Source organism: Prionailurus viverrinus, chromosome A2 (assembly GCF_022837055.1).
Source record: "Prionailurus viverrinus isolate Anna chromosome A2, UM_Priviv_1.0, whole genome shotgun sequence".
NCBI classification, from domain to species: domain Eukaryota; kingdom Metazoa; phylum Chordata; class Mammalia; order Carnivora; family Felidae; genus Prionailurus; species Prionailurus viverrinus.
The window spans coordinates 8,801,532-8,824,077 of NC_062562.1; the positions used below are offsets into that span (position 1 = coordinate 8,801,532).

General features: G+C 60.6%; 2 protein-coding genes across 9 annotated transcripts; one reads left to right on the forward strand and one right to left on the reverse strand.

Moving 5' to 3' along the window:
• The first annotated feature begins 137 nt into the window (after nucleotides 1-137).
• Nucleotides 138-16,769, forward strand: CC2D1A (coiled-coil and C2 domain containing 1A). Of its 5 annotated transcripts, none has more exons than XM_047849491.1 (29): nucleotides 138-416; nucleotides 1,984-2,119; nucleotides 3,727-3,839; nucleotides 3,934-3,999; nucleotides 4,284-4,418; nucleotides 4,522-4,759; nucleotides 8,577-8,701; nucleotides 8,984-9,056; nucleotides 9,202-9,273; nucleotides 9,382-9,512; nucleotides 9,591-9,663; nucleotides 10,352-10,485; nucleotides 10,824-10,938; nucleotides 11,019-11,191; nucleotides 11,852-11,974; nucleotides 12,057-12,115; nucleotides 12,207-12,323; nucleotides 13,673-13,746; nucleotides 13,821-13,879; nucleotides 13,990-14,041; nucleotides 14,179-14,278; nucleotides 14,365-14,455; nucleotides 14,770-14,907; nucleotides 14,995-15,059; nucleotides 15,644-15,707; nucleotides 15,804-15,930; nucleotides 16,008-16,084; nucleotides 16,165-16,212; nucleotides 16,292-16,769. In XM_047849491.1, exons 1-29 carry the CDS (start codon nucleotides 357-359, stop codon nucleotides 16,310-16,312), a joined length of 2,859 nt encoding a protein of 952 aa, XP_047705447.1. In that variant the 5' UTR covers nucleotides 138-356; the 3' UTR covers nucleotides 16,313-16,769. The 5 variants fall into 5 exon arrangements, with proteins under 5 accessions (XP_047705447.1, XP_047705444.1, XP_047705446.1 ...); XM_047849488.1 differs by having other exon boundaries at nucleotides 16,309-16,769; XM_047849490.1 differs by having other exon boundaries at nucleotides 14,998-15,059; nucleotides 16,309-16,769.
• A 49-nt stretch (nucleotides 16,770-16,818) lies between these two features.
• PODNL1 (podocan like 1) lies at nucleotides 16,819-22,483 on the reverse strand. Of its 4 annotated transcripts, none has more exons than XM_047849495.1 (10): nucleotides 22,272-22,483; nucleotides 21,887-22,111; nucleotides 21,218-21,311; nucleotides 20,862-20,926; nucleotides 20,618-20,727; nucleotides 20,127-20,283; nucleotides 19,746-19,861; nucleotides 18,596-19,253; nucleotides 17,786-17,934; nucleotides 16,819-17,637 (listed from the first exon to the last, which is right to left on the reverse strand). In XM_047849495.1, exons 1-10 carry the CDS (start codon nucleotides 22,272-22,274, stop codon nucleotides 17,463-17,465), a joined length of 1,752 nt encoding a protein of 583 aa, XP_047705451.1. In that variant the 5' UTR covers nucleotides 22,275-22,483; the 3' UTR covers nucleotides 16,819-17,462. The 4 variants fall into 4 exon arrangements, with proteins under 4 accessions (XP_047705451.1, XP_047705450.1, XP_047705452.1 ...); XM_047849494.1 differs by having other exon boundaries at nucleotides 21,887-22,126; XM_047849496.1 differs by lacking the exon at nucleotides 20,862-20,926 and having other exon boundaries at nucleotides 20,127-20,258; nucleotides 21,887-22,126.
• Between the last annotated feature and the right edge of the window lie 63 nt (nucleotides 22,484-22,546).

Below are 22,546 nucleotides of genomic sequence, written 5' to 3' on the forward strand. Positions count from 1 at the left end.
CGATGACAGCACCGCCCCCGCACACGCGCGCACGCCCCGCCTCTTTCCCGCGCGGCCCGCGGCCCGCCCACCGCCCGGCAGTGCGCACGCGTGCCCGCGCACTGCCTGCCGGGAGTTGTAGTTTCAGTGCGGCGGGCCCAGCAAGTCCAGTGGCTGCGCTCCGGTGCCGCGGCGCCGAGGCCGAGGCGGAAGTGGGGCGGCCACCCCCGGGGTCGAGGGCGCGGGGTCAGCGGTCGCGGGGCGCCAACCAGGGGCGCGGGGCTCAGGAAGTGCGCGTGCGCGGCGATAGGCCCCAGGGGAGGAGGCAGGGCAAGGCCAGGCGAGGTGGCCAGTGGTCTGGGCATCCTGCCTGGAAGATGCACAAGAGGAAGGGACCCCCGGGGCCCCCCGGCCGAGGTGCCGCCGCCGCCCGCCAGGTGAGTCTATACCCCACGGCCCCGCCTAGAGAACCGTTCTCACCCCTATCACAGGTTCAGAGGAGGGCCCCACCCACCAGGGGAACCGATCACCACCCCCAGGTGAGCCCCGGTCCCCGCCTTCCAGATGAGGTTCTGCCCCCAAAGTGGGGCCTAGTGGCCCCGGCTCCCCAGCTCCTCAGCTCTTGGCGCCCCGCCCTGGGCTCAGAGCCACCTGTTGCCGAAGCCTCTCCAGTTTGGGAGGGGAAGGCCTCGGACCTGAGATAAGGATAGTTAATGTACTCCTGGTTTGGACACTCATGGAACCTCGCATCAGCCAGGCCAAGTCAGACTTTCTATCCCCACTGTACAGATGAGGACACTGAGGCCCAGAGAGGTGAAGACAGCTTCCCAAGGTCATAGGGATTAACAGCTTGGCCAGGGCCAAGTGCAAAATCCAGAGCGGCTGCCATGAGCCCACGGGACTGTGTCTGGTCGTCCTTTTCCCTCCTCCGTCTCCTCTGCCCCAGGCACCTGGAAGGTTTGATTTTTCTTAGCTTTGGTGGAAGGAGCTCAGGCCGTAGTTTAGTGCCCGGGTATTAGAATCTGGCCAACCTGGAGTTCCCTGCTGGCCTCTGCATGTTGGACACTCAACTTCCCAGCTCTTACACCTGTATCCTCGTCTGTAAAATGGAGGCCCTAAGAGTCCCTATGTCACAGCACAGTTGTGAAAATTCACTGGAATAGTTTATGGAAAGTGCTAGAACCTAACACTCAATAAGCATAACTTATTTTGTTTAATGTTTATTTATTTTGGGGAGACAGAGAGACAGAGTGGGGGAGGGGCATAGAGAGAAGGAGACACAGAATCTGAAGCAGGCTCCAGGCTCTGAGCTGTCAGCACAGAGCCCGGCGCGGGACTCGAACCCACAAAGCGCGGGATGATGACCTGGGCCGAAGTCAGACACTCAACCGACTGAGCCAATAAGCGTAACTTATTACTGTTGAAAGGAGGCATACATAGTAGCCAGTATTTGCCCATTCTGACCGACAGAAAAGGCCGTTTTGTGTAGTTCAGTGTAATATCATCACATCACGATTGGTCATTAGCTGGGACGGGATAGGAAGACAGGTCTGTTACACAATGAAAACCCCGCTTTCAGTTTCTATGTTGTCCGGGCTTCTATTTGCTCTTGATAAGTCCAGGCTTCCTTCGTGGCCCCCTCTGCTGAGTATGCTGGAAGGAAAAGCCCAGGTGTACCGAGTGGCTTAGCTTTGGGCAGGGTGTAGGGCCTGTCTTTCCCACTGAACTCAGTCAGCAGCACATTGTGGGTGTGGGCTCGGAGCAGGGAGCAGGGTCTCTCTGCCTGCCCTTTGCCCCGGGTTGATCTAGGCCAGAGGGCCTGGCCCATCTTGGAACACCTGTTGCATTCTCAACCCATTCCAGCCTCCTGGCACTTCCCTGGGGAAATTACTTTCCCTCCGAGACCTGGGTTTCCTTCCTGAGGGAAACCTGGGTCTGTCCTGGTTGCCTCTGGACAGGTGGGGTGCATTCCAAGGTCTGACTGGACCCTTACTGTTCCCTCAGCTGGGCCTGCTCGTTGACCTCTCCCCAGACGGCCTTATGATCCCCGAGGATGGAGTTAACGATGAGGAACTGGAGGCCGAGTTCTTGGCCTTGGTGGGGGGCCAGCCCCAAGTCCTGGAGAAGCTCAAAGGCAAAGGTGAGACTCTCAACACACCCCTGAACATTCTCTGAGCACCTGCTGTGGGCAGGACTCAGCCCTGGGCCCGGGGGAGAAGGGGGAAAGGAGACGGAGAAGGTCTCTGCCCTCCTAGAACCCGCAGCCTGGGTTAAGAGGTTAAGCGATCAACTCTGGGCCCAGAGTGAGGGTTCAAATCCCAGTTGTGCTGCTTACTGGCTGTGTGACTGATGAGTCCCAGCACCTGTGTGGACTTCGGTTTCCCCGTCTGTAAAATGGGAATAATAACTGCCCTTAGTCACAGTAGTTCATCTTCTCGTGTGTGTTAAGTACTTCACACAGGGTCTCACATTTCCTCCAACACGCTGTCCCATGATCAGGTTGGGGTGAGGGAAGCACAGAGGGATGGGGGAGACCTGTGAGCTGGGGCCAGGTGCCCGCAAGAGACACCCACAACAAGGATGGTCAGCAGAAGAGCTAGAAAGTGCGGCCGGGAGGCCCAGCGCGTGCAAAGCCCTCCCCCCTCCCCCCGTGGGAGGTGACAGGGTCAGCAACACTGCAGGGCTTCGAGTAAACACGGGTCCTTCTCACAGTCTGTGTAAGGCTGCATTTTGCTCATTTTGGCACTCTTTGTGGGTACTCTTTGCGTGGTACATTTTGCTGTTCAGAATGGCACTAAAGTGTGGCGCTTAGAGCTGTCTCGTGTCTTTAAGGGCAAGAAGTTTGTGATGCGTCTTGTGGAGGAAATACGCTAGCAGATAAGCCTCATTCAGACACGAGTAGCCTTGAGTTAACAATGTTAACAAACCAGCAACATATATTTAAAAAGGTATAGTTAGATCGAGGCACACATTGAACAAGATTATGCATCGGCCGGTTGACGAAACTGTGCCCAGAGGCTCATGGGATCCTAACCTTGTATTTCCTCTAGGGGCAGTGGTCCAGTACTTGCTAAGTCAGTGTTGAAGGCACTTTTATGGGACGTAGGTAATGCAAATAATGAGAATAATTCGAATGACAAAGTGCTGATGACGTGCTTTTCTAGAACCTCATTTACCTTGAGTCCTCACGATGCGTGTGTGAGGGAGAAACTTGCCCTCGTCTAATAGGTGGGAAGACTGAGGCCCAGGGAGATCACGTGACTTGCCCAGGGCTCCACAGTAAGAAAGCTGCAGAGCCAGGGTTGGAAGTCCGGCTTGATAAGCACGAGAGGAGGCCGGCAGGATTAGCGGGATCATACCTGGTGGGCCTGAGGGCAGTAGGGTGCCATGGAAGGGCCAGTAGGGGGGCATGCTGCCCTATTCTTTAGGGCCATGGGTAACTGGGACAGGAGGCTGGGGACTTTTTTTTTTTTTTAATGTTTATTTATTTTTGAGAGAGAGAGAGGGAGACAGAGCATGAGTCGGGGCGGGGGGGGGGGGGGGGGCAGAGCGAGAGGGAGACACAGAATCCGAAGCAGGCTCCAGGCTCTGGGCTGGCAGCACAGAGCCGGACGTGGGGCTCGAACCCGCCAATCGCGAGATCATGACCTGAGCTGAAGTCGGCCGCCCAATTGACTGAGCCACCCAGGCGCCCCATGGGGACTTTTGAAGGATCCCAGTCCATCTGGGGCCTGTCACTGCCACCAGGTCCCCTGCCCATGGAGGCCATTGAGAAGATGGCGAGCCTGTGCATGAGAGACCCGGATGAGGAGGAGGGTACCGACGACGAGGAGGATGTGGAGGCTGACGACGACCTGCTGGTGAGCACCCAGGGCAGGGCAGGGGGCCACCCATGCTGTCATTGCCCCGTGCAGCAGGCCCTCATGCCTGGCCAATGGCCGTGTGTCCCTGCAGGCAGAACTAAATGTGGTCCTTGGGGAGGAGCAGAAGTCTCTGGAGTCCCACCCTCCTGTGGCTCAGGTATAGCCTGACAACCTGCTCCCTGTAGTGCAGGGTTCAAGGCCCTCCCTTGCCCCTCAGCCATGTTACCTTGGGCAGGTGACATGACACCTCTGAGACCCAGTTCCCTGCATCCGGAACAACGATGATGATTTCTACCTTGGGGAGGGGGGTGGGGGAGGCGACGGGGACAGCTGGCCCCCCGGGCACCATGCCTGGTGTGTGATAGGCACTCGCCCAGGGGAGCCCTTGGGGAGAGCCCAAGTGGGGTCACCACCCAGACCATGCCCCGGTCCCTCCTGCAGCCCAAAGCTGCAGCCCCCAGCCCCGGGGTGGAGGCCACCTTGCAGGAGAGGCTGGCCCTCTACCAGAGGGCGATCGAAAGCGCTAGGCAAGCTGGAGGTGGAGCCAAGATGCGACGCTACGACCGGGGGCTTAAGGTGAGCGGGCGGGCGGGTGACGGGAGGGCGCTGGCACCCTACCGCCGGCCCACCGCACCCAGCTGTCAGGCTCCTCGGAAACCCATTTCGCACCTTCTCTCAGACACTTGAAAACCTGCTGGCCTCGGTCCGGAAAGGTAACGCCATCGACGAAGGGGACATCCCACCGCCCGTGGCAGTGGGGAAGGGTCCGGCAGCCACCCCCAGCCACACGCCCGCACCCTCCCAGCCGGCCTCCACCACGAGCCAGCCAGCCCCGGAGCCCAGGGTCACGGTAGAAGGCCCGCCTTCCTCTGCCCCAGCCTCATCCATAGGCTTGGCTAAGCCCCAGCTTCCGCCAGGTAGGCCGGGGGCAGGGCTGGGCTGACATGGGATGCTGCAGGCGTGGGATTTACTCAGCACTTGGCCATTCTGTGGGGGTGCAGGCCCTGCACTGACTGTCAGATACCCTTAACGCCCCTCGCCTCCCCAGGTCCTCATGTCTCTGGAGTTCACGAATGCCGTTTTTTGTACGTGTCGTGGTTTAATACATACAACATGACATTGGCCCTTTGAACCCTTTTTCGGTGTGCAATTGAGTAGCAGGTTCACCATGTGGTGCGCCGGTCTCCTCTGTTTCCAAGACTGTTTCATTGAACAAAAACTCTCTTCCCGCGAAACACTAGCTCCCCATTTCCGCTCCCCCGGCCCCTGACAGCCGCCATCCATGCTTTATGAGTCTGCGTCTCCCGGACACGTCACGTAAGTGGGACGACACACGAGTTGTCCTTTGGTGCCAGCTTCTTTTACTTAGCGTCACCTTGCAGCATGCGTCGGAGTCCCTTTTGAGGACTAACGCGTAAGAGCTATAAGTGGATAATTCCCCAGCCCTCAGCATGTCTGTCTTCTAAAACTGACCTGCGGGCTTATGAGTTCAAGCCCCGCGTCAGGCTCTGTGCTGACAGCTCGGAGCCTGGAGCCTGCTTTGGAGTCTGTGTCTCCCTCTCTCTCTGCCCCTCCCCCACTCACACTCTGTCTCTGTCTCTCTGTCTGTCTCTCAAAAATAAACATTAAAAAAAACAAACAAACCCTCACCTGCGGGAGGTTTTCCTTCCCAACCTCTCCCTCTCCTATGGCCTTCCTCCCACTACCCGAAAGGAGTGCCCGCCTCTGTCCCTTCTAGAATATCAACACAGGCACTGCCCCAGGGGCAAACGCTCCCCAAACATACGAAGAGACACTTAAAACTGGGGTGGCCCGGTTGAGAAAGTAAACACCAGGTCTAAATCTTTCCACAGCCTGGCTGGTTTCTAAGCTATTGTTTTGGCAAAGTTCAGGGAAGGTTGTTGGAAATCGTCACCCGAAATGCTCAGCCAAAATCACCAAAGCTTTTTTCACGATGGGGTTTTGGCATACGACTTGGGTAGGGTCCAGGGAAGCCCGCAACATGGTGATAACAGGACCCCGTGTCTTCCCGTCTATTTGTTGGTATGAAGCAGGTTTCCTGGTGCTTTGAAGAAGAAAAAAGGGAATTTGGGAAACAATGAACAGGGAAACGGGAGTTAATTGGTAGAAGGTGGACCCAGCCCCAGCCCTGTCAGCGAGAGGTGCCAGTGCGATGAAATTGTGCTCTTGGCATATAAAAATTCTTTATCAAAAAGCCTGATATATTTAGGCTTTGTTCAGTGCTATGCTAATAATACCAATGATTCAACCTGGAAGAATGTTTTCTCTGCGCCCCCCCCCCCCCCCACCAAGAGGGAGCACAAAGCAGGGGAGGGGCAGAGGGAAAGAGAGAATCTTAAGCTGTTAGTGTGGCCTGGATCTCACAACCCTGGGATAATGAGCTGAGCCCAAATCAAGAGTCAGATGGACGCTCAACTGACTCAGCCACTCAGGTGCCCCCGGAAGGACATTTTTTTGACTCCGAGAGACTCACTGTGATAGGAGATAAAACCGATCAAATGTCAACGCTCTTTTGCTTCCACTCACGGATACCTTTTCAGGCAAATACGCCTGAACTTAAAGCTGTAGGTGCAGTTGTCAGTCTGAAAAAGTACGATGCATGTAGCTTGCCAGGCGTTTCTAGGATTTGTGGACCCCGGTGGTCGTAAGTGCAATAGCCCTTTGTTTTTTTATGTCAAAAATTGCACCAGTTGCCCTAAATTTAATGATACTTCTCCTGAAAACCTATCGAACGTGTCATTTAATACTGTAACTAGCATACTGTTTAAAAAAGCAATTTAGGGGGGCCTGGGTGGCTCAGTCGCTTGAGTGTCCGACATTGGCTCAGGTCACGATCTTGCAGTCCGTGAGTTCAGGCCCCACGTCGGGCTCTGGGCTGATGGCTCAGAGCCTTGAGCCTGCTTCGGATTCTGGGTCTCCCTCTCTCTGCCCCTCCCCCACTCACACTCTGTCTCTCTCTCTCTCTCAAAAATGAATAGACGTTAAAAATTTTTAAAAAAAAGCAGTTTAACTCTCCATTTCCTCACTTTGCCAGTGAACCTTATAGATGGATTTTGGTTGCACAAATATACCATAGGGCGGTCAGGAAAAGACTTTTAACAGGGCACCTGGGTGGCTTAGTCAGTTGAGGTCGGGCTCTTGATTTTGGCTTGTGTCATGATCCCCAAGTCGTGGGACTGAGCCCCTCGTTGGGCTCTGCGCTGAGGGTGGAGCCTGCTTGGGATTCTCTCTCTGCCTCTGCCCCTCCCCCACTCATACTCTCTCTCCCCCCACCCAGTATGAAAAGAAAAAGAAAAGGCAGCTTTAAACTGAGCAGGCCCCCTGTTTCTTTGATAAACACAGTGCAGCACTGTATTTCTCTTCCTTGTGGTTTTCCTAGTATCATTTCTTACAGCTTCGTTTATTATAAGAACAGCATATAACGCGCATAATGTACGAAACGTGTCGATCGGTTGTCTTTATTGGTGATGCCCGTGGTCAACGACAAGCTATGAGTAGTCAAATTTGGGGGGAGTCAAAAGTAGATTTCCAACTGCATGGTGGGGGCAGGGGGTGTTGGTGGCCCTGACACCCTCATTGTTCAAGGGTCAACTGTACGTGATGTACTGAATTGTACACTTAAAAAGGGTTAAGAGGGTAAATTTCATGTGTATTTTGCCGCAATTAAAGAAAACAAGGGGCACCACCAGCTCATTCGGTAAAGCGTGTGACTCTTGATCTCGGGGTCATGAGTTCGAGGCCCACAGTTGGCATAGAGCTTGCAAAAATATAAAAAATAAAAATAAGTGAATACTGGTGAGTTTCAAATCACCATGGTAGTTAAAGTACATTAGATTAAAAAACGTTAAAATTTTTTTTTTTTTAATTTTTTTTTTTTTCAACGTTCATTTATTTTGGGGACAGAGAGAGACAGAGCATGAACAGGCAAGGGGCAGAGAGAGAGGGAGACACAGATTCGGAAACAGGCTCCAGGCTCTGAGCCATCAGCCCAGAGCCCGACGCGGGGCTCGAACTCAGGGACCGCGAGATCGTGACCTGGCTGAAGTCGGACGCTTAACCGACTGCGCCACCCAGGCGCCCCCGTTAAAAAATTTTTTAACGTTTATTTATTTTTAAGAGAGAGAGAGAGAGAGAGTACAAGTGAGGGAGGGGCAGAGAGAGAGACAGGGAGACACAGAATCCAAAGCAGGCTCCAGGCTCTGAGCTGTCAGCACAGAGCCCGATGCAGGGCTCGAACCCACAGACCGTGAGATCATGACCTGAGCTAAAGTCGGACACTTAACTGACTGAGCCACCAAGGCGCCCTTAAAGTACATTAAGTTTTAAAGAGTGATGTGATAGTTCTGTTTTGTGAATGTCAGTATTTGCACGACACTGGGAATGACAACTGTGGCCACTTTTTAAAGTTAAGATGAGGGCCGCCTGGGTGGCTCAGTCGGTTAAGCGTCCAACTTCGGTGCAGGTTATGACCTCACGGTTCGAGGGTTCAAGCCCCACGTCGGGCTCTGTGGTGACAGCTCGGAGCCTGGAGCCTGGAGCCTGCTGCGGATTCTGTCTCTTTCTCAGGTCCCGGGGTAGAGTCCCCGCCACACCATCTTGGGGAGACGGCATGGCCTCTCAGCCTCGGTGCTCACATCTGTAGGTCAGGCCTAAGGAACAGGCTTCGTCGTGACGGTTAAACAGAGGCGGTTCGTATGCTGTTCCCCCTTCCAGGTCCCTGCAGCCCTGACCTCCTGGCCCAGTTGCAGAGCCGCCAGCGCGAATATAAGTTGGCCGCCCTCCACGCCAAGCAGCAGGGAGATACTGCCACTGCTGCCAGACGTTTCCGTGTGGCCAAGGTGCGTCCAGACCGGTGGGAGAAGACACGACGCTTCCGACTTTGCGTGGTGGCAAAGAACGGGAGCGCTGTGGTCACACGGACCCCAGTTTGACTCCTGACCCTTAGTCACTCTGTACGTGTAGTTTTCCGTATCTCTTAAAGCCCCGGTTTACCCTGCCTGTGAAATGGGCGTCAGTATTGGAAGGGGCTTAAGCAAGATGCTGCAGAGGAATGGACAGAGGCTCCCCACAGGGTCCTGGCCCCCAACCGCAGCCTCTTCCCCTCGTCTCCTTTCTCTCAGAGCTTCGATGCCATCTTGGAGGCCCTGAGCCGGGGGGAGCCTGTGGACCTGTCCCGCCTGCCACCTCCCCCTGGTGAGGACCCCACCACCCTGCCCAGCCTCCGGGACTTGGTGCTGCCACCCTCTCTGGTCACCTGGGGACCCCCTCAGACCACACCAGCGTGGGGTAGGGGGTCCCCAAGCAAGCCCCTCACTGGACTGGACCTCTCTGCCCTCAGACCAGCTGCCCCCAGAGCCACCCTCGCCATCACCACAGCCTCCGGCTCCCAGCACGGTGCCCTCCACGCCAGGTAGGCTCTTGGAACCCTGTGTGGTGGGCAGGCCAGGGTGACAAGTCTCTCCTTCCCAAGACTCTTAACCCTGCCCCTCTGCTCCCCCTCGGCCCCCGTCTGGCCCAGAGGTTCCCCCACCTCCGCGGACTCTCCTGGAGGCACTGGAGCAGCGGATGGAGCGATACCACGTGGCCGCGGCCCAGGCCAAGACCAAAGGGGACCAGCGGAAGGCTCGCATGCATGAGCGCATCGTCAAGGTGTGTGGGGGCCCAGTGGGCAGGCAGACAGCGCCCGGAGGCCTTGCCCAGGTAGCCCTAATCCTGTGTCCACTACAGCAATACCAAGATGCCATCCGAGCCCACAAGGCGGGCCGAACAGTAGATGTGGCCGAGCTGCCGGTGCCCCCAGGTAGGCACAGCCCCCACCCCTGCCCCTCCCGGCCTCTGAGTCTCCGTAGGTGCTATTCCTCCTGACCGCACAGGCCCAGGGAGCTGTGTGCTCCGCATTCGGGAATTCTGCAAACTTGTTAGATAATTGGTACCTTACAGTTGGGTCCCAATTGGAGTGTTTGTACCACGGAAATCGGCAGACACTAAAAATCAGGGGGTTTTACTTGGAGAGCCTGTTCACCAGCCCACCATCGTCTGTCTGATTTCCTCCATTTCTTCTGTGTTCGACTCCTCCTTTCGCATCAGCTCTCGGCCTTACACTCTACTCAGCCTTCCATCAGCCTCCCAGTGGGTTGGGGGCCTCCTCTGGGTTCTCAGAGCTGCCCGCGCACCCCCGGGAGAGCAATTATTCCTCAACACCTTGGTCCCCTGGGAATCCCTCCAGGCCTGTGACCGCCTCTTGTACCTGGTAGCCCGCCTCACCCCGTGCTTGCCCGTTGGCGTCTGGTCAAGGCCCAGGGTCAGGTGAGAGGCAGCAGGAGATTAGGTTGGAATAATCTGGCATCTACACAGAACCAGCAGCAGCTCCTTCCTGGATTCAAAGTACATCCAAAGCCCCGAGGCTCCTTAGGAAAGGGAGGAACCCACGGCTCCGCCATCGCGGCACGGGTCCCTCCCTCCTGACTGGGCCCTGACTGGCCGCCCAGGCTTTCCCCCCATCCAGGGCCTGGAGGCCACCGAGCCCACCCAGCAGAGCCTGGTGGGGGTCTTGGAGACCGCCATGAAGCTGGCTAACCAGGATGAAGGCGCAGAGGATGAAGAGGATGAGGAACCTAAGAAGGTGGGAGGGGCTGGGGTCTTGGGGTGAGACGGGAGTGGCAGCAAAGCCCTGACAGAGCCTGGGAAGAGCTGGCCTCCCTCCCGGCCTGGCCACTTCCTGGCTGTGCAGCCGTGGGCCAGCCATTTTGCTCCCTGATCCTGCCTCCTCATCTGTAAAGTGGGTACAGGGGCTGTCTTTGTCTCTGCAAAGATTCAGTGAGAATGAGACTATATGGGGCATTCGTTGCTGAGGAAACAGAAACTAAGACAGTCACCATTGTCAGTTTCGGGCCCCGGCCCCTTGGGGAGTGGAACCATTGCGAGTGCTGGGAGAGCTCTGATTCCCTCCCTGTCTGTCAGCAGCCCACCAGCCCTCCGGCCCCCACGGCCCAGCCCAAGGCCCCACCCTCAAGGGCACCCCAATCAGGCTCCACCCCAGCAGCCAAAACAGCCCCCAAGGGCACATCCGCCAGAGGTAGGTATGCCCTCCCTTCCTGGGCTGCCTGTTGCTTGGTGTGGGCCAGGCCGCATCCACAGACCCCCCTGTACCCACAGCCCAGCAGCAACTGGCCTTCCTGGAGGGCCGCAAGAAGCAGCTCCTACAGGCCGCACTGAGAGCCAAGCAGAAGAATGACGTGGAGGGTGCCAAAATGCACCTGCGCCAGGCCAAGGGGCTGGAGCCCATGCTGGAGGCCTCGCGCAATGGGCTGCCTGTGGATATCGCCAAGGTGAACCCTCTAGGCCTGCTGGACCTCCCCAGGCACCCCCTGTTGGGCTGTGGCCGCTTAGCAGCCACGTAACTTGGGGTATATTAGTCAGGATCCAGGTTAAGCTTCTGTAACAGATAAGTACCCCCCCGACTCAGTGGCTGAAAGAAGACAGATATGTTTTCTCGCATGGAATATTCAGGGCAGTCTGGGCTCTGGAAAAGACAGAGCCCTCCAGGGCCCAGGTTCCTTCCATCTTGTTGCTCTGTCACACCTTGGAAGGTCATCTTTGTCCACGTGCTCAGAGTGGACTGATGCCCTTCCTGCATTCAGTCCATGGGAAGCAGTGAGAGAAAGAAAGGGCAAGGCAGGCAGTTCCATTTAAAGCAAGTGACATGGAATGCCATCACTTCTCACCTTCCACTGGCCGCAGCTGAATCCCATGGCGGTACCCGGCTGCAAGGGATGCTGGGACACGTAGTACCTGGGCTGTGTGCCACTTTGGGAGGGACCATCCACTTCTCTCTGAGCACCACTTTTCTCCTCGGGGAAGAAGAAAGACCAGGGCTGGGGCAAAGCAGTGGTCCAGGAAGGCCTCCCCAAGAAGGGGTGACATTTCCATGCGCGGGCCTGTTTGTTGCTAACCAGCAGGCCCCTCCCCATGAGGCTTGTCTTCTCTAGGTGCCACCCGCCCCCGTCAACAAAGACGACTTCTCTCTGGTCCAGCGGCCTGGCCCAGGTCTGTCTCAGGAGTCTGCCCGGCGCTATGGTGAACTCACCAAGCTCATAAGGCAGCAGCATGAGGTGAGGTGGGCCCCTGGCCCAGATCAGCAGGCCTCAGGGTCGTGGCCCCCCGCCCCTCCCCTCACTGCCTTCTGCTCTTCAGATGTGCCTGAACCACTCTAACCAGTTCACCCACCTGGGCAACATTGCCGAAACCAGCAAGTAAGTACCCCTGTCCTTGCCTCTGCCAGACGTCTGTACCCCCATCCCATCCCTGGGTCCAGGGACCTGAACAGGGCTCTCTTGCCGGCAGATTTGAGAAATTGGCAGAGGACTGTAAGCGGAGCATGGAGATTCTGAAGCAGGCATTCGCCCGAGGTCTCCCCACGCCCACTGCCCGCTTTGAGCAGAGAACCTTCAGCGTCATCAAGTAAGGCCCTGATGCCCCTTGGCCCAGATGCCCCTTTGGAGAGGGGCTTGCACTCCCCAGAAGCCAGCAGAGGACTTGCCTCTGGGGGAGAGTTGGGTTGCACGGTGAAAGCACAGTATATGCAAGGGTCCTGAGGCAGGCATGAGGTGCAAGTGAAAGATGGTGTTGGGGAGTTGCCAGTGACACATTGAGAAATGGGGAAGACCGAGTGAGTGCAGAGATGTGCCTTGTCCCGAGGCCGGGGCGAGCCCTCAGCGTGGTTGTTGTTGGTCCTGCTCCTCTTAAGCCTTCCCACACCGTGGGGAATTGGGATCATTTCCCCCACTTACAGATGGGGTTAGGCACAGCCACTGCAACAACCTAGGATACCCCACACCCCTTACCTTGGCTCTCCCACATCTGCACAGCCTGGCTCCCCATCACCTCATCCCCACCCACTGTCCCCACGTTGCTTGCCTCCTGCCACACAGGCCTGTTTTTGGTCCCTCAGACAAACCAAGCATGTTCGTCCTCAGGGCCTTTGCACTGGCTCTTTCCTCTGCACAGACCCTCTTCCCCAGGTCTCTGTGTAGTAACGCCTTCTTGGCATCCAGAATCACCTGTGATGTCGCCTCCCTTGAGAGGCCCTCTTTGACCACTCCCGTCTACAACAGCCCATCCTGAGCATGCTCCACTCTCTTCCCCTATTTTAATTTTCTGCAGAATTGCTTTGTTTCCTCTGTTTATATATGCACTGGTCTTCTCTTCACTCAGCTAGCTTGGGCTCCAAGAACACAGGGATGGGGTCTGTCTCACTATATCCCCATCAGTGAGGACACCAGCAGGCACATAGTAGGGGCTGCAGAAATATTGCTCTTATAAATTTGTTAAGATGTTTATTTATTTTTGAAAGAGAGAGAGAGAGGGACAGAGTGCGAGCGGGGGAGGGGCAGAGGGCGAGGGAGACACAGAATCTGAAGCAGGCTCCAGGCTCTGAGCGGTCAGCACCGAGCCCGACGTGGGGCTCGAACCCACGAACCCTGAGATCATGACCTGAAATCGGACTCTTGACCGACTGAGCCACCCAGGCGCCCCCCAGAAGTATTGTTAAATGAAGGGAAGGTCCCCCAGCAGTGAAGCCACTGGCTGGCGCAGAGTGGGTCCCAGACTGAAGAAAAGTCTCGAAAATAAGCCATTGGCAGATCTGGACAAAGAATTCCAGTCTGTCCAGATCCTAAAACTGGAGCCCAGGAGCCCATATAGCTACAAAGGCCAGCATGGGGTGTGTTCCCTGGATCCACAAAGGGAAAAGAAGGCGGGCAGGCGTTGGGGCTGACGTGCCTCTGTCTCCCCACCTGCCCTCCCGGAAGGATCTTCCCTGACCTCAGCAGCAACGACATGCTCCTGTTCATCGTGAAGGGCATCAACTTGCCCACGCCCCCAGGTGAGGGGCGCCAGGCAGGGGTCAGGGCTGCGGGACTGCCTCCCTGCCCGGCTCTGACCCTTGTCTGCCCACAGGGCTGTCTCCCAGCGACCTGGATGTCTTTGTTCGGTTTGACTTCCCCTATCCCAACGTGGTATGTAGGAAAGATGGGCTCAAGCCTCATCCGCGGGAGTGGGCCGGCAGGGGTCCGAGGGCAGGCCCCAGCCCCTGAGCCTTCCTGCCTCCTATTTGATTTGGCTCTAGGAAGAAGCTCAGAAAGACAAGACCAGTGTGATTAAGAACACAGACTCCCCCGGTGAGCGGAGGAGGAGGGGGAGGAGGCCGTGGCTGCCGTGGCTGCCGGAGGCACCCCAGCCCCATGCAGAGAGAACCTGAAACCATAGCCTGACCCCTCCCTCTTTCCTCCTGGGCCTGTCCTCATTCCTGGAGTAGAGTTCAAGGAGCAGTTCAAACTCTGCATCAACCGCAGCCACCGCGGCTTCCGAAGGGCCATCCAGACCAAAGGCATCAAATTTGAAGTGGTCCACAAGGGGTGAGCTGGGGATGCAGGTGCTGGGCGGACTCTGGGGGAGGGGGAGCTGCCTTGGGCCAACCGTCCTGTCCCCCTCACGCACACAGGGGGCTGTTCAAGACTGACCGGGTGCTGGGCACAGCCCAGCTGAAGCTGGACGCCCTGGAGACCGCGTGTGAGGTCCGGGAGATCCTTGAGGTGAGATGTGGACATTTGCCCACAGGCTCTGGTGTGGCTGTGTCACTTGTTAACGTTATTCAAAAGCTCCCTACAGGCCCTGGGCCTCCTAGGGGTCTCTTCTGCTGACCCAGCTTCTCCCCCAGGGATCCCAGACCTCCATACTACCCAGCCCTAAATATTCCCAGCACCCTGCTCCATTTTGACCAATCGGCGTCTCAGCTCTATCTATCCAGGGGCTCAGATTTTGGAAATTACCCTGGTTCTCTCTGATCCCGGCCCTGGGCCTCCAGCCACTGCCTGCTTCTCAGTAGCCTCCCCTCATTTCCACCCAGGTCCTGGATGGTCGCAGGCCCACCGGGGGGCGGCTGGAGGTGATGGTCCGGATTCGGGAGCCACTGACCGCCCAGCAGTTGGAGACCACAACCGAGAGGTGGCTGGTCATTGACCCCGTGCCAGCAGCCGCGCCCACGGTGAGACTCCTGCCCATCAGCCACCCCAGGGAGGGAGGCTTGGTTCAAGCGGGCCGGGAATCACAAGACTGGTTCTGTCCACTGAAGCAGGTTGCTGGGCCCAAAGGGAAGGCCCCTCCCGTACCCACCCCTTCGAGGGAGCCAGGGAACAGGTAGGTGGCTGGGTCAAGCCATGCTGGAGAGAAGTCCCTTCTTCCTGTTTCAGCCCCTCCTGGACAGTTTCCCATCAGGCACGAATTGTAGTGCATCCCTTCCCTGCTCCAAAACGTCTCCTGGCTCCCCGTCTCCTGAAACGTCCTGACACTTCGCAGCCTGGTTTTTAGGACCTTTTGTGATTGGACCATCATCAATATATCCAGTAGTCTCGTCCCACCCCACTTCCTCCTGTTCGTTCATGGTTATCTACACCTCGTTTTCACTGGCCTCTGGGCTTTTCTGTCTTCTGATGATGCCATGAGCCCCCCTACCCAGCACTTGCTCCCCACTCCCCTGCCCGGCTCTAACTCCTCTGGCTCCCAGCTTGGCTGCGTTCTTCCCTGGGAGACCTTCCCTGACCACCGGGCACGGCAGTTGCCTGAGTGTATAGCCTTCAGCCCCACTAGGTCGTGGGCTCTGCAACACCAGGGTGGGCCTAGCTTACCTCCTGCTGTTCCCCAGCGCCCAGTGCGTCTGTGAGAATTAATGAGGTCAGGCTTGGGGGGTCCCTGCGGCCCTTCATCCCTCCCCAACTCCACAGAGCGGCCCGGCCCCTGCACAGCCTCAGCGTGCTGGCCTTTGATCAAGAGCGTCTGGAGCGGAAGGTGGGTGCCTGCTTTGACGGGCTGGCCGGGGCAGGATTGGGGGTTCGGTAGGCCCCGGACGGGGCCGTCACAGTCCCCCGCTCTGCACCCCCCCAGATCCTGGCCCTGAGGCAGGCGCGGCGGCCGGTGCCCCCGGAGGTGGCCCAGCAGTACCAGGACATCATGCAACGCAGCCAGTGGCAGAGGGCGCAGCTGGAGCAGGGGGGCCCGGGCATCCGGAGGGGTAGGGTCTCGGGGATGGGCGCGTGGGGGAGGGGAGGGCAGGCAGCAGCCCCCATCCTGACCCCTCCCCACCCTCAGAGTACGCGGCCCAGCTGGAGCGCCAGCTGCAGTTCTACACAGAGGCGGCCCGGCGCCTGGGCAACGACGGCAGCAGGGTGAGCCAGGCGAGGGCCGGGTGGGCGCTGGGGGGCCGGGGCTGCCCGCGGCCGCCCGCTGACCGCCTCTCGGCCCCCAGGAGGCTGCAAAGGAGGCACTCTACAGGCGGAACCTGGTGGAGAGTGAGGTGAGCGGCCAGGCCGGGGGGTGTGGGGCACGGCTGTGGCCATGAGTACCCCCCCCGACCCTGGCGGCTTCCCCCTTAGCTGCAGCGGCTCCGCAGGTGAGGGGTCGGCCGGATGGGCGGCCCCTGGAGAGTGCCCAAGGCCCTGGCACCGGGAGGAGCTGACCAGGCCACAGCCGGAGGCCAGACAAGCAGACAATCAGCAGACCGTCAGCTCCAGATGGACGTGTCCTCCGCCGGGTTCTTCCTGGCGGGGGGCCCTGAGGATGGCACCACCAGCCAGCCTGTGCCCCTTGCCCCGGCCTGGCTGGGTGGGCCCTGGAGAGTCCCGTTTGCACAGCCTGGGGTGTCCGGCCCCTGGCCTGCCCCAGAGGTGGGGGGGGGCAGCTAGGACCAAGCCCCGAGGGCCCCTGCAAGCACTTTACTTCCTATCCCTCCCCAGCCTTAACCCTGAAGCCCACCCACACCCCAAAGAAGCCACTGAGGTCAGCCAGAGCCCAGCTGGCTCCCCAGGGCTGACACAGGGAATAAACAGCCAGGGCCACGCCTGGCTCACTCTGTCCTGTTGATGTTTCTTGCCCCCGCCTTGTGGCCAGCTGGGTCTCTCCCACAGTCCCCCGGGGGTTGATGGCAAGGTGCCCATAAGAGGGGCAGGCTGTTGGGGGGGAGAGTGCCCGTGAAGGATGTGTTCGATTCGCACGCTTGCTCCGGGGACATGTGTGAGGGCTGTGGCCTGCTTGAGGGCGTCTGCCGTGCCGTGTGTTTCTGTAGCTGGTGGCCTTGGGTGTGTTCGGGTGTGTACGTACGGTCAGCTGTCACGTGGTGGTTCTTGCTGACCCCTCGAAATCCAGCCCGGCTGCTCACTGGCCCTGGGACTTGGACCAGATTGCCTGACCCTCTTAGCATCCCACAGCGTCAGTTTCCTCAGTTGGATGCTGGGATGGTGAGAGCCCCTCCTGCAAGGTGAAGGGCATCTGGCAGGTGGTGAGCACTTGACAGGGTTATTAGGCTTTATTGTTGCCGCCTCCACTTGTGCGGGGAGTGGGGACCGCGTCCGGCAGGGCTGGTGTGGTCTGCGTGCCTGGCGTGCGAGCTGCATGCTTGAGTCTCTCCCGGGGCTCCCTGTGTGTGGACGCAGCGCCCCTGTCCCCAGCTTCCTGGCCGGGCCCTTGAGGCCTGGGAGAGCCTGGCTGAGGCCCCGGATGGGCACCGTCTCCTCGGTCCGTGACCCAGTGGAGCCCCAGGGGTCTGGGCTACACTGCTGGACCCCTCCGGGCTCGGGGGCTCCCTGCCCGTGGCTGACGTGGAGTTGTGGGTGGCAGCCGGACCAGGACCTGCTCGGGGTTGCCCGCCGTATCCACCACACTCAGGTGCAGGAGGCCCAGGAAGGTGTCCGGTGCGATGCTGGTCATGTGAAGCCTGTTTGCCCTGTAACCGAGAGGCAGGCGTGAGGGTGGGTGCAAAGGAAGTGTGTGTGGGGGGGGGGGCCACGACCGTCCTGGCCCACCCAGGCCTGCTGGAGCCCATCACAGCCCCTGCCCCCAGGACTCGCTCTCCCCAGCCGCCTCCGGGGCACCTGAGAAAGAGGGCGCGCAGGCGGGGAGTGCTGAGGAAGGCTTCAGGACCCACGTGGCTGATGCGGTTGCCCTGCAGGTGCAGCTCCTCCAGGGCCTCAGGCAGGTCAGGGGGCACAAAGGACAGCTCGTTGTGGCTGAGGTCCAGCACCTGGGCAGAGATGATGCCACGGCGGCCCCGGGCCTTGAGCCCCAAACCTCTCTGCCCGGGCACTCCACACCAGCCTGGGCCTCCTCCCCTCAACCCCCTCCGCGTTGCCAAATTCCCTCCAGCCCCGACAGAGGTACAGGGAGTTCCGTCTGGGGCAGGCTGGGCTCTAGGTGCCGGGGTCCCAGACAGATGGGGACCTGCCTGCTGCGGGAGAGATCGAAGCAGTCGTTCGCGAGGATGGCACTTCCCTCACCGGGCACCCTCCTGACACCGTCTACTGACCAACCGCTTTCTCCCTAACTAGTGCGTCGGTGCCACGGGCCCGGAGCTGTGTCGCTCTGTGCCCACCTCTCCAGCGCCTAGGACAGCGCCTGCACCCCCAGATGCTCTAAACTCTGTGGAAGCAGCCGCGTTCAGGAGGAACCAGGGGAGGCGGGGACTGGTTGCCCCGGGGAGGCGGAGGGGCTGGTTGCCGAGGACCAGGTGGCAGGGACGGCACGGCCCAAGGCCCGGAGGCCGGCTCTGCCTCACCCACCCCGGGTCCGTCTGCCGGGCTCTCTTTGAGGCATCTCGGGGCCTTGTGGGAAGACGCTGCAAGGCGTGGGGATGGAGGGGACGGAGGGGCGGTGGGGGCAGTGTGGCTGACCGGCCGGCGCCTGACCTGGAGGGCCTGGAGTTCGTGCCAGGTGCCGGGCCCGATGTCTCCGACCCGGAGCCGGTTGTGCGCCAGGCTGAGCTCCCGCAGTTGGTCCAGGCCGGCCAGCGGCTCCGGCTCGAGGGCCCGCAGCTGGTTGCGCTGCAGCCGCAGGGTGTGCAGGCCGCCGGGCAGGCCGCCGGGCAGCCGGGTCAGCAGGTTGCCGGCCAGGTCAAGGCTGCGCAGGGCACGCAGCGGGCGGAAGGCCCGGCGGTGCACGCGGGCGCTGACCAGGCGGTTGTAGGCCAGGTTGAGTTCGGCCAGGCCCGGTGTGCCAGCCAGGTCCCGGGCGCCCAGCGTGGTCACGTGGTTGTGGGGCAGCACCAGGGCCCGCAGGCGGCGCGGCAGCGCCAGGGGCACGCGGTCCAGCCCGTTGCCATAGAGATGCAGCGTGTGCAGGCCCCGCAGCGGCCGCAGCGCCCCTGCGGGCAGCCCCGTCGCCCCCAGCTGGTTGTGCTGCAGCAGGAGGTAGCGCAGGCCCCGCGCCCCGCGCAGCCGGGCCGCCTCCACCCCGCGGATGCGGTTGCGGCCCAGGTGCAGCACGGCCAGGGTGCGGGGCAGGCCCGCGGGCACCGAGGCTAGCCGGTTGTGGGACAGGTCCAGGTACTCGAGGTGGTGCAGCTTGCTGGTGGGAGAGAGGGCTGGCGTGGGGCTGGGTGCTGAGCGGGAGTGGGGAGTGGGGGGTGGGGACAGGTGAACCTTGGGGGTGAGGGTTGAAGAGTGCTCCCGCGATAGAAGCCGGAGACCCCAACTTGGGGGTGGGCGAGTCGCGAGATCTGGGTGGGAGGGGCACCTGCTGAGATCAGGGCAGAGTCCGGCCCCCTGGACTGGATGTGGAGGTGACCAGGACAGAGTTCTGGGTGCAAGTCTGCATGCGGCGGTGATGACGTTTGGAAAATAGAACCCAGGCACAGAGGAGCTGGGAGCAAAAGGATGGCTGCTAGGTGCTCCGATGAGCCTGGTGCACAGCAGGTGCTCAGCAAATGAGGCCTCGGTTTGGGGGTCATACCCCGGAGGGGGCTGGAGGGTTGCGGGGGGTGGGGCTTGGACTCCGAACCTCCAGCCCCTCCTGCCAGCACGAGGCTGCACCTGTGTCCTCCCCTGTCTCAGGCCCCACCTGAAGGTGGTGGCATCCAGGCCGCTGTCCGTCAGCTGGTTGTGCTGGAGGTAGAGCTCCCGCAGGTGTGTCTGGCGGCTCAGCGCCCCCCGGGGCACCTTGGAGATGAGGTTGTTCTGGGAAAGGAGGAGACAGCGAGACCAGGGGTCGGCGGACAGACAGCAGCAGGGAGCTACGGAAGGCTCTTGAGTAAGGGAGTAGCAGGGAGCTAGCTTTGGCAACGCGGGTCCGAGAGCACCCGTGAGTGACCCGCGCCAGTGGGCAGGACTCGAAGATACTTGTGACTACTGGCATTCTCGGGGGGGGGGGGGGGGGGGGGGGCTCCCCCAGGAGAGAGGGAAAGGGGGCGGGCAGGGGGCTGGCAGGGTGGAGGCGGGGCACCTGCAGGTGGAGCCGCTCCAGCGAGGGTGGCAGACTGGGCGGCAAGTAGCTGAGCCGGTTGCTGGAGAGGCTGAGGATGACCACGGCTTCAGAGCCGTGGAAGGCGTCAGGGGGCAGGCCGGCGTTGCTCAGCTGGTTGTTGTGGAGGTACACGGACCTGAGGGGAGCCAGGCTCCGGCCACCAGCCTGCCCCCGGCCCTCCCACCGGCCCCCACTCCCGCCCCCGCCCCCTGCACCCCAGCGCGGCCTCCAGTGTGAGGATGCGCACGCGTCCGCGCACTGTCTCCGCCTCGTGTGGCGGTTCTCCAGACAGCATCCAGGGTGTCCTGCCTCAGATCCCCACTCCCCACCCCCCACACCTCCCTCCCAGGGTAGGACTCTGCCCCTGCAGACCCTCAAGGGCAGGCTCTGATCCCCTCAGGCCTCCAGGGGTAGGGAGTGACCCCAGGCATATCTGAGGTCAGAGAGGTCCGGGCTGGGCCAGGGGCTACCTGAGCGCGGGCTTCTCCCCAAAGGTAAGCGGGAAGATCTCCGTCACTTGGTTGGCAGCCAGATCTGCAACCCGGAGGGAGCGGGGCAGAAACTGGGGGGCCACCGAGAGCTGTGGGGACACGGCCACGCTTGGTCAGGGAGCCCTGCCCTCCACCCCACCCCCGCCGTGCCCTCCGCGCTCTGCTGTATGTCCCTGCGGGCCAGGCCTCAGGGCCGGGGCAGGGGTCAGGTAGGGGTGCTCACCTTGTTGTGGGCCACGTAAATGTGCTGCAGCTGCGTGAGGGACTCAAAGGCCTCATCGGGCAGGCCTGGGAGCGGGATGGGCAGTGAGGGGACCCCCCCCCCACCCCGCGGCCCCGGGGCACAGGGAGGGGGCAGTGGGGGAGTCTGTGCTCCCAGCTGCCCCAGGGCTCTTGGCTGGCCACTGGCAGGGGCTCCTCCAGGCACCCTCCCACACGCCTCCCCACCCGTCCTCCAAAGCCACAGCCTGGGTTTCCATCCTGCTCAGCAAAGGGCAGTTCTGGGAACGACCGCAGAACTACCCACAGACCCAGCAGGGGAGGGAAGGGGCCGCCTCCCGAGGTCCCCTCACCCCTCACCCTCAGAAGAGATGAGGTTGTTGTGGAGGTTGAGGGTCCGGAGGCTGCTGAGGCGTGACAGCTCATTGTAGGGGAGCTCCTGGAGCTGGTTGTTCTGGGGGGGGAGGATTCACACCCCTGAGCCCTCCGCAAGTGGCCGGAGCCCCGATTCCCAGCTCCCCATCGCGTTAAGCAAGTAAGCCTTGACACCCCTCACCCCCACACTTGATCCCCAAAGCCCCATTACCCTGCAACCAAAACAACCCCGTCACCACAAACAACCCTGTGATCGCCAAGATGTTGACCCCCCGACACCCCATCTGCCCCCATAATTGACCCCTGACACCCATCACCCTGACCCCAAACAACCCTATAAACCAAAAAGATGTTGTCTGACATTTCATCACCCCCACACCGGACCCACATGCTCCATCACTCTGACCCCCCCCCAAAACCCGTAACTGCCAAGACATTGACCTTTTAACACCTCCAAACGCTCAGCCCCTCCTAAAAGTTCCAGTGTCTGTCCCCCCCGCCCCCCGACCTGCCCTCGCCTCTAATGCCCAGACCCCGACGCTCTCACCCAGGCCAGCTTCCATCGCTGCCAAGACCTGCACGCCCAACGCCCCATCACCCTATCACCCTGAAACCCGGCACTTGGCGTGCTCACCCTGGCCCCCGGGGCCCCACCTGCAGGGAGAGGTGCTGAGCTGCCCGGGTGATGTTGTCCGGGAACACCTGAAGGTCCAGGCCATTGCAGTCCACTGTGTCTGCCCGGGGGCAGGAGCAGCGCAGGGGGCAGGCCCGGGGCGGGGGCTGCGAGCTCTCCCCCAGGTGGGGGAAGGCGGCGTCCTCCATGCCTGGGGCGGGTGGGGGGCCGGGCAGCAGCAGGAGCAGCAGCAGCAGGCTCAGCCGCTGGGAGTAGAGGGACTGATGGGTCACGGTGGCCCCAGGCCCAGCACCAGGTCACCATGGCGACAGGAGCATCCCCGCGTGGGGCGGGGGGGGGCAGGGGAGAGGGGGAGCAGGCAGGCTCCCCTCCCTCCCCTGCCCTCCCGCCCCCACCCCACCTTACCATAGCCAGCCCCAGCTCTGCCGTCTCGCCTGAAATGCCGACCAGGGCTCCCTAATGGAAACCAGGCGGTCACCTCCTGGAGCCTCTTCCGTGGCCGCCACCGCCCCCCATCTCTTGGCACAGGTCACCCTCCACCCGGCTTGTTCTCCCAGGCGCTGGGGGGTGGGGGTGGGGAACTAGCCGGCCCACCCCCTTCCCCGCCCTGGGGAGGGTGGGAGGGCTGCCGGATGGGGTGGCGAGGACAGGCCGGCCCGTCCCCTCGGTCCCACCCCCAC